The sequence below is a fragment of the Calliopsis andreniformis genome, chromosome 1, assembly GCF_051401765.1.
Source record: "Calliopsis andreniformis isolate RMS-2024a chromosome 1, iyCalAndr_principal, whole genome shotgun sequence".
Taxonomy (NCBI): domain Eukaryota; kingdom Metazoa; phylum Arthropoda; class Insecta; order Hymenoptera; family Andrenidae; genus Calliopsis; species Calliopsis andreniformis.
Genome location: NC_135062.1, coordinates 18052875 through 18062782, shown reverse-complemented (window position 1 = coordinate 18062782; position 9908 = coordinate 18052875). Strand labels below are relative to the sequence as shown.

The 9908-nt window shown below is 40.2% G+C and overlaps 2 protein-coding genes across 2 annotated transcripts; both read right to left on the bottom strand.

Annotated features, from left to right (window-relative positions):
• Positions 1 to 4516: 4516 nt before the first annotated feature.
• On the bottom strand, positions 4517 to 6361 carry LOC143183236 (uncharacterized). Its single transcript, XM_076384744.1, has 10 exons — positions 6212 to 6361; positions 5942 to 6058; positions 5768 to 5885; positions 5430 to 5691; positions 5241 to 5355; positions 5075 to 5165; positions 4969 to 5021; positions 4849 to 4922; positions 4601 to 4763; positions 4517 to 4564 (listed from the first exon to the last, which is right to left on the bottom strand). The coding sequence occupies exons 1-10, from the start codon at positions 6359 to 6361 to the stop codon at positions 4517 to 4519; spliced, it is 1191 nt and encodes a 396-aa protein (XP_076240859.1).
• Positions 6362 to 7275: 914 nt separating this feature from the next.
• Positions 7276 to 9514, bottom strand: LOC143183227 (uncharacterized). The gene is made up of 12 exons (XM_076384732.1): positions 9365 to 9514; positions 8877 to 8993; positions 8700 to 8817; positions 8380 to 8641; positions 8174 to 8300; positions 8049 to 8141; positions 7921 to 8016; positions 7727 to 7860; positions 7507 to 7648; positions 7453 to 7460; positions 7347 to 7406; positions 7276 to 7300 (listed from the first exon to the last, which is right to left on the bottom strand). Exons 1-12 carry the CDS (start codon positions 9512 to 9514, stop codon positions 7276 to 7278), a joined length of 1332 nt encoding a protein of 443 aa, XP_076240847.1.
• Between the last annotated feature and the right edge of the window lie 394 nt (positions 9515 to 9908).

Here is a 9908-nt window from a genome sequence, read left to right as displayed (position 1 = left end):
AGATTGGAGTCACCTTGACGATGCTTAGAAATTCGAGAAACGACTCCAAGGTGAGATGCCAACGCGTGCACGCGGTTCTATGCAAATGCGTGGCGAAGTTTGCTTTCGGTGCAGGGCAACTTGAGGCCTGTATTTTCATCGTTCAATGCGAATACTTCCTCTCTCCGATCAAATAGACTACCATAACGCAAAGAAAGGCCAACAGCTTGATGATCGAGGGGTAGAATGTCGCGAATATCGGTGATTCGTGGTCGATCGTCGCGATCATCTCGCGTACCTGCGCCACTGGCGTGCTCGGTGGAACGCGTGGGCTAACACTTGTTGCGTCGCAGGATATTGGTATACCTACCAGCCAGCAGCCATTGTGCCCGGGGCTACCTTCACCCATTTTAGTGCCACCTACACGATATTACGCGCCGCGGTTCGACGCGTTCGCACACTCATAAGGACCACGGCACACGCTCGCTCGGTGAATTACGCCCATGGACGCGGCTCCTCGCGCGCGATGAGTCAGCCAGCGCGCGAGGACCTTTTTCGAGCGGCGCGGCGGCGCGGCGGCGCGGCGACGGCGTCTCGACCACCTCGCAAGGACCATTTCCAACTGGAGGGTTCACCGAACTCGAATCACGAGCAGTGTGACCGTACCCTCCAGACCACCGGACGTGGTCGTCTGGAAATCCTGTTCAAATTGGACGACGAGGAATCGAGACCCTCGACTCTTTGTACCTTTATGCGGTATGATTAAGGTTTCAACTTGAAGAATGGCATTCGATCATTTTCTTCTCGAAAGAAAATATTAAGGATAATTGATTAGGGTTATCCAACATGCAGGATAATTAAATTGCAACTGTATTCGATCAGATTAGAGCGAAACATCGGTGGTTCTTTCGGCGCGGTATTCAGTTAGCGATAAATCTGTAAAGTGTCTGGTCAGGCTGTGTAACGTGGGTAGTGAAATGAATTGCGGTCAAGAATCACGCCATTATCTGGTAATGTCCGCGCTTGTGTTTATTCGGCTGGTCGAAGGCTCGGGAAAAAGTTGCGCGGCGATTCCCGTGGGCCGCAAAGATAAACGACAGGACGAAAATAGAGTCACCGTGGAAACACCTGGATTACCATTAGCGACTAAGGCGCTCTATAAATAAGTCACCTCGCTAAAACTACAAAACCACGCTCGCCAAGCTAATTTGTCACTTCCTGCGAAATTCCGAGGACCCCACTCTCTTGTTCCCATGTTTTCGCGCATGGTATCGCGACAGCGAAAATAAAGAACGTCTCGGCGAGCAACTTTCGCGGATGTGTTCGAGCCACACCCCTATCTTGCTGCTTCTCGTCCTAGACTTTCAATATTTTCGTCTTTCACGAGCAGTGCTTCTCAGCGAGTTCTCTTTTTTATATCGGGTTTTTTCACTTTGCCAAGGAGCAATGATTGCTGAAAGAAGCCGCGTTAAAAATTAGCAGCACGATGAATTTCTGCAACGGGTTCATTGCACCTCCTTGGGATCGCCGGGCAAGTCCAGATTCGGTAAGGCGAATCGGTAACTGGCGCCAAATCATGCAAAAAGTCCCCGACACGACCGCACAGCTTTGGTAAAGTATTTTTAAAACTTGTCTGACTGCCCGGAACGCAATCCCACCCATCCTGGAATACCGATTCGATGAACGCTCCAGCCAGTAGATTCGAAAATTTTTCGAGTGCAAGATTCCGAATCAACTGGACTATAAACATGAATGGTACTTGTTACGACACAACACGACGAGTCGTGAGAAGGCTCGAAAACATTCAGTCAAAGACCTTCCAAACAGATCAGAAGACTGTTTTTGGGAGAATGTATCGGCCATTGGGCTACACGTCGGCCATCGTAAAACGCCCAGTCTCGTGAAGAAACTTTTACAGACCCTCGTAAATATGACTGGACGCACTTGCTCGTGCATCTCGAAGATTGCTTAACGACCGCTTCGTTATCGTTCTTTATCGTCACGCTGGATTCGCGGGTTCCTCGTAAATCTTGCATGGACGCGTTGCGTAAGAAGTTATCAGGATGGAAAGAGAGAAAATACAGATAGTCAACGTTACTTCGGTTCCATGGATCTTTTATCAGCGCGAAATATGGGCTTCTTTATTTTCTGAGATATTCTATAAAACTGAAGAACGGGTTTGCTGTTTTCAATAGCAGGAATTCATACACCGATAGATGATATTCTGATTCACGTGAGCCAATATCGAGCGAAAACGATCTAGTTTACTTGGATGATGGAAAGGCGGATAGGCTGCCGCAATGCATCATTTCGTGGTCGAAAGGAAGGGCGGGGACAGCTTCCTTCTACACAGAGAGACATCTTAGACGCAGACGTCGAGCTGTTCACAGACTAGCCCAGGATCAATATGAGAAAGTTCCAGAACGCCGAAATCCTCGGCAGTTCCGTGAAACTGTCTTCCATCGCTCACCCACACCCTGATCCTCTTCTTTTTCGGCGGTCGGTGCCTGAACGAAAAGGGTGCGCGTCGCGCCGCGCCGCGCCGCGCCGCGCCGCGGGGAAAAGGACCTCCACGATTTCAGTATTCCAGCCTCGATTTCGATCAGTTACAATGGAGAACGATGCGGAAGAGTTTTCTGGTGTTAATAGAGTCGTAAATTCTGGAAATTCTGTAAAGTAGTCGGAAGATAATTTGGCAAAGGGGTGCAGAGAGAGAGTTGCAATGACGTAACCACGGTTCATCAAACGTAATGACTGAGCCGAAAACCGCAAAACGAAACGAAACTCATTTCACATCGCTTGATTATATGCCGACACAATTTCTGAACTTTGATCGAAAATTTCGTTTATACTTACGTATAATTTTTTATCTCATCTGTGGTCTATGAAACATGTATGCTAAGTGCATTGAATTTTTCTTAATCAGTCGCTCTATTTTTCGAAATTATGACTTTCCATTGAAACAAGCAACGATCTATTATTGATCACGCCACAGCGACGCCATGTGTTTTTCACTTCACGATTATATAGGTTCCACGATTTACGGCATCCATTATCCATTTCTTATGAAGCTTACTGCTTCGTTCCCCTTCGTACAAGCGGTTCACCCGCTACACGGAATACGTAGTCGTAACCAATGCTTTCCAATCTTCCTTCGAAAGTACTACTATTTTTTCATTCGTTCTTTCTCCACCGAAATAGTACTCATTATCTCTCCTTTCTGTTTCGAGAATCTTTTATCTAAAAATTGAAAACGACAAAAAAATAAACATCTACTTAGAATTTATGTTTAGAATTCGACGCTTAGAATTCATCATCATCATCGGATCATAGTCCTATTAATCGACCGAAAAATTGATTTATTCTAAGCCACCAATCTTCTATCGCTTGCCCATCACCATGGCCACGTAAATTCTGGACTTTGCGCGTAGCACTTTGACACGAGACACTTGTCACAGGTTCACTGCATGCATATGGTGTTCCTTCGAGAAAAACAGATTAAATAATGCATATTCTACTCACCTGGATGGTTGTCCAGGTGTGATGTTAAGATCAACTATCGCGCCTACCCAGAAGAAGAAGCTATAGATGTTCAATATGTGTATTTGTCTATTGCTTTACAACATTGTGATTGTCGAACTAAGACTATTCTGACTAGATGGCAAACGCTGACATGACATGTAAAGTGGGAAAAATGGCAGCGGACAATTCGAGATTTCTAGAATGAATATGTTTACGAATTCGCATGTTTTCTTATTGTTCTGATCCGTTTCTGTAAGAGGTGAATAGTAATGGAACTACAGGATGGATTACCGATAGTGATTAGTATCTTTAAGATGCTGTATTCCTACTTCAATAGAGCAAGTATTGGGTATGACCTTTTATTTAAGATTATTTCGTTGGATACAGTTGTTGTAATTTGAAATAATGGTATTGATCTGTCAGAATTGCTAAACTCGAACGTGTAACAAGGTCAGAGCTGCTGAATCTACGCGGGTACTTGTAACGAGATTAATAAGCTTTAGACAAAACGCAAAACTAGCTTCCGCGTACGATCAACGCTATGCCGATCTTGGTGGTCCAGTCAAGTAATTGAAATCGTTTATTCTCTCGCAACCTGGAAACACTTTGCGGTTTCACAGCGGTTCTGGTCTCTGATATGCTCTCCAGACTAGTCGACCGTTAAATATCGCAGTTCGTGGAAATGAAATCGTAGGAGGATGTTAATTGATGATGCAAGACCGCATTTGATCGACTCGAAGACAAAGATGAACCAACTTAGCCTTTTGAAATTCAGTAAAGATGTTGAAATGTCTCTTTCCGTGAATGATTGCAACAACTAAAAATTACGTAATTAACTCAACTGATACGATACATTCACTATTGGCACAATTTTATAATGCTGGAACATTGTCACGAGATCAGCTGAGGGTAAAATTAATGAGAGAAACGAAACAGAAAAGGATCATTTTGTTTCCATGATAGATATTGCGTTTGTGAAAATGTACAAACTTTCATCGCGTATAAAATCATGCGTTTAATAATAGGAGTGATGTGAATATTTGTTGTCAGTCGTGAAAAATTTCTTCGGAGATTTCATTGTTTACATAGATCGTAGTACCATGCAATAGGAGACACCTGTTTTCACAACCATTAACAAACTTTGTAAATTCATTGTCACGAAATTTCCGGCTGCACAGATATTGAGAACCTGGCTTTTTCTCAATGCTATTATGTACAGTGCTTGTCCTCTTGTTGTAGCATTATACCATAATGATTTGCACCTGTAAGTGATATAATATTAGTGGAGAAATTTCTACATTGTAAATATAATTATTTTCTATCCTCATTTTCATTCGGACCACTCACATTGCCTGATAAACATTTTCATTCTCATTGATCACCATTTGGCCGGGTAAAGTGATCAGCAGCAAATGAAACAGCTGTAGTACCAGAAACGAACAGCATTTAATGAAATCTATATCGTACCCTAGCATCGATACCTAATTCCAAGTACATCAAATGTCGATCAAAAGAAATCCCTGGAGATGATTTGCATTTGCGCAAATAAGATTGCGCAAATAAGATGACCTACCTTCATTAACGTCACGCTGAAACATATCATTGTCAAACCCATTGTAATCAGCAGGTAAGATTCGTGGATCAATTGAATAATGGTGACGAAACTATAGAAGAATAAAAAGAAAGTTAACGAAGTTGATATTGAAATGAAAAGGAAACTTCATGCACACTAACTTTACGGCATGCTGATGTTCCTGAATGGAATAGCATATTTTACGATACGTTTCTTCGGCAAACTTAGCATTCCTTTCTTTCTGAGTGAAAATTGTTGGGACTGCACACTTGAAACGGTGCCTACGCACATTTTTTTATTATAACTTGAAGAATATTTTGAAGAAATGAAAATGGAAGAAAACGAAGTAGATTACCCAGAAATGGCCAGCAATGCGCATGCGTGATGCACAAGAAAGACGTAAGTAGTGTCGTAGGTAATGTATACCACGTAAACTACCGCGAGCGAGCTGGTCATGTTTGCTATTATCAGAATCAAGTACTTCTTCTCGTCGATGTAATAATAAGCTGGATACAAGAATACTATTTCACGTGACTCGTTAAGCGGTATGATCAAGTCTAAAATCTGCGGCGTGATGGGCATTTGGACGAACATAGCGAAGCAAACAAGTCCATTCACTACAAGTAGAATAATGAAAGCAAAGTGACCGAAAGGTTGAGAAGATAGAAAAGAGAAGATTGGTTATCGATTTACTGTTATAGAGTGAAGTAAAGAGAACTGCTCTCTTCGAGTAAAATTCTAATATTTCGTATTCCTTCTTTGATCTCTTCATCCCCCAGTCTTTCAGAATATCATCGAAAAGGGACCTCAACTACAGTTTTATTAATCAGCTAAAGAAATCTCTAGAATAGATAAACGTTGATTCACCTTGCTTTGGTGTATCACGTACGCGCACTCTTTTATAACAATTCCAAATCCCACAGCCAAAAGAGGACATTGCAACACTAAAACGTCCAAGCTGAAAAAGGTTACCACGTATGCTACCTAGAATTAAAGACAATGCATTTATATCTAATATTTTTTATCCTATTCTACAGAATACATATATAGAAAATATGAAGAAATATCGAAGAGTGAATAAATAATCATAAATAATCCGTTTGATTCGTTTAATTTAAGATAGAGTTTCTATCATACCTGTGGAAGTATGCACGACAGTCCGATTAATATGATAAGAACTCGAGAAAAGTATTTTCCATAACCCGTCTGATAAGGCCACAATCCTGCGAGTATCGCCAATCTTTTAGTAATCTTGAGATATCGTTCCTCTATTGTGTTAGCGTCCATGCCGAAAGTGAAACGAAACCCGTCGAACTCGACAGAGAATGTTTAGCGTGCGAGAGATGGGACGAAAGTGCAATGATTTTCTGAAATAATTTCCTCACGTTCTGTCTTTCGTTTCGCATGCTGTTTCTTTGAATAATTTCTCAAGCGAACGAGAACTCCCTATTGCCGCGTAACTACGATAAATCGTTCAGCTGTTACCTTCACAGCCGAGCCGTCTTCAATCGTTATTCATGTATAACTCTCTTTTGGTTGTTCCTCGATAACTAGCCATATTTACCATGATTGGTTACTGTATTATGCTTGATTGTCGTACCTGTTCATCTTGTTTCATCGCAGTTTTTCATAGATTCGTACAGTTGAAAAAAATAGGTATGTAAGTGCAATAATCTGCAACAGTTTTCCTTCTTACTAAAAAATTCCTCTCTAGAGTATGTAACTGTGTTTATCTATTTTTTAAAAGTCTCTCTACACTACAATACGAATATTCCTACCGTTCTTTTTTTTTCATTCGTATGATGCGGAGTGTAAAAAACGAAAATAAGTGAATTCCGCACTGGTAATATATTAAGATATTATGCTTTTTATCAAGCAACGAACAGTCGGAGGATCTTTGTCTCGCGTTGGCGTTACAGAGAGAGTATAGGAAGGTTCGGTACACGTTCAAACTGACCCGATCTCACGGTCTAGATTTCACGTTAGCATTTACAAAGAGATTAATAAGCGGCCAATAATACACGATTCTCGTTCCGCTATGCGAATAATGCTTTGCTACGCGAGCTGTGTAAGTAACTCGACTAATTATCTGCAATTTTTAATTGTTATTTTTGCTTTCGCTAAGAGAACAGATCGCAAAACGTATTACAGAAATCTTATATTGCTGCCGTAATAACGCAAAAATATTATTTTCAATTCTATTATTCTAATAGACCTATTTCGCTACTGTAAAAGAAACTATAAATTATAATATTATAATAACGAAATCTACTTTATTAAGAGTTCTTCTTCTTTTATACGGTTGTTAATAATCCGTAGTAGGAGAAAGAAGCTTTTAAGATCTAAAATGGAAATGTAGTTTTTTGTTTGTTTTTTACTGTGAAGCCTTTGAACGAAAATAGGTATTAAATAGTTGACAGTGAAAAGCCTACCTGTAAAAAAGTAACTAAGTTTAGATCAATTACTCCTCCGCCTTTTAATGCTGGGGAAAACAAACACTTGTGCAAAACCATTGTATACAGTATTCGTATGTCCTGCGTCTTTAATGAACTTTGGTACCAGAGTGATCCGTATCTGTGTATTCAAATCCAATTTGTTAGAGGCAACAGAAAACAGTGTAGTGTAACATTAGTCTAATCTCTATTGTCTTACATTTTGTTAAAAGTTTCGTTATTCGAATTTATAAGAAGCTGCCCCATAACAGTTACGAAGAATACGTGAACTAGTTGGCCGACGAGGAACATAGAGAACGTAAAGTACATCATAGATATTTTCATCATTGCCAGCTGATCATTAAGAAAAATAAATTACACAATTTGCGATAGGATTAAGTGGGATAAATGAACACATCCTTGTTGATGATATTTTACCTTCATTAACGTAATAGCGAACGTAATTATTGCCAGTCCAACGGTAAGGAAGAGAAGTACCACGTGGCAGTCCTGAATTTTCTGTACATACCTATCGCGATTACGTTTTTGATACAGTAAGCTGATTGATTGCGCGATAAAATGTTCTTATTCTTTGAATGAGTATTGTTTTCTATTATGCTTTCTGTCCCCACTACCTATACCGAATCATAGATCACATATATGATACTAACTTCAAAGTTTCTCGATGGGCATCAATGCATGCGCGCACTTTCTGCTGACTTTTCTCTCTCAATTCATCAGCATTTTTTCCATTTAAAATCTGCATCTCATCCATTGCCCGCTCGAAACGATGTCTACAATCGTTCCATCAAGAATTCGAAATCATGAGTTACCTTGTTTATTGGAAAAAAAATGTTATTGGCAATGCCTTACCCTGTAATAGCGAATAGGGCGCAAGCATGCTGCACTGTATAGACCAAGTTCAGGTCAGCTGCGATAAATACGAATGCAACTATACACGCCGCGACAAGCATGTGCACAATTATGAAATAATAGTATTTTTCTTCGTCCAGAAAATAATAAGCTGGGTATATGAATATGCGGCTTCGTGGTTCTTCTAGGGGTACTAAAACATCCAGGACGGGCGGTACAAACGGCAGAAGAATAAACATAATTAGGTTAGCAATTATGGCCACTGAAAAAGAGGAGAAAGAATGAAATGTAAAGTGTAAGTTCTCGAGAATTTTGGTTACCTTTATAGATTGTTGAAAACATCACTGCCTTGTTGGAGTACGCTTCCAAAATCATTAGTTCCTCTTTTGGTCTCTTCGTTAGCCAGTCGGTCACTACACTTCCTAGAAGTTCCCTTAACTGTGATTTGAACAATTTCAATAATTGAATACCGTCGAAATTTCAAGTGACTTGCTCACCCTCTTTTCGTTCAACACGTAATTATATTGCTTCAAAAATGTACCGAATCCCAGAATTAAGAAAGGCATTTGATCCGTCAGGCTAACGAAACTGAAGGATATCGCTACCTTTGCCATCTATAATTCCAAAGAAAATTGAACTGTTTCTCTATGTAAACATTCGGATGTAGTAGTACTTCAATCATTTTATAGGAGAGAATCTATTTGATGTTGCAAAAAGAGTTTCATCGTTTCACTATAGATATCGTATATCGTATATCGTATAACATGATACGTAATATGTACGGTATGAAAGCATTCTCACCCATCAGTGCAATTGCATCCTCTTTTAAAAATATGGTCGATTTCGTGTCACTAACACCAAATCCACCAAATCCACCAAATCCACCAAATAAGTAAGTACTCTTGTATTTATCACTCATACTATTCTGATCCTCGAAACTAACACAACAGTGTATATTAGAGAGCACAGTAGGTAGATTTTATACCTGCGTTACGTTGGCCGATATCATGACGATAAATGTAAAGCATCGCATCAGAAGTTTCGTAGATTTCGTTTGACCAGGCCATATTCCTACCAATTGACCGAAAAATTTATTTATCCGAAGCCATCGGTCTTCTATCGCTTGTCCATTCATGGCCACGTAGATATTGGACGTAATACTCTGAGGATCATTCCACGCTCACTCTACGCGCATGGTGCTCGTATGACAAGAACAGATTAAATAATTCATACCACACTCTGTTCGACGGTTGTTGTTTTATCATTACGCAGATATTCTTAGACGTTTTAAAAGGCTTGAAATCGATGCAATTACTCGACTGTCTAGAATGGGGCGCGATAGGTATATGTGATTCGCGTCTTGCCTATTGTTTCATAGTAATTTCTCCCTTCGTGGTAATCGTCAGCTGTGAACTGTCCCTTTCCAGAATTTCTAATAGCTTAGTAACACATTTTCTACGGTGCATTTTGCAATTATTGATACATGAACTAGATGACGAATGCTGATCTGACATACAAAATGAGAAAAA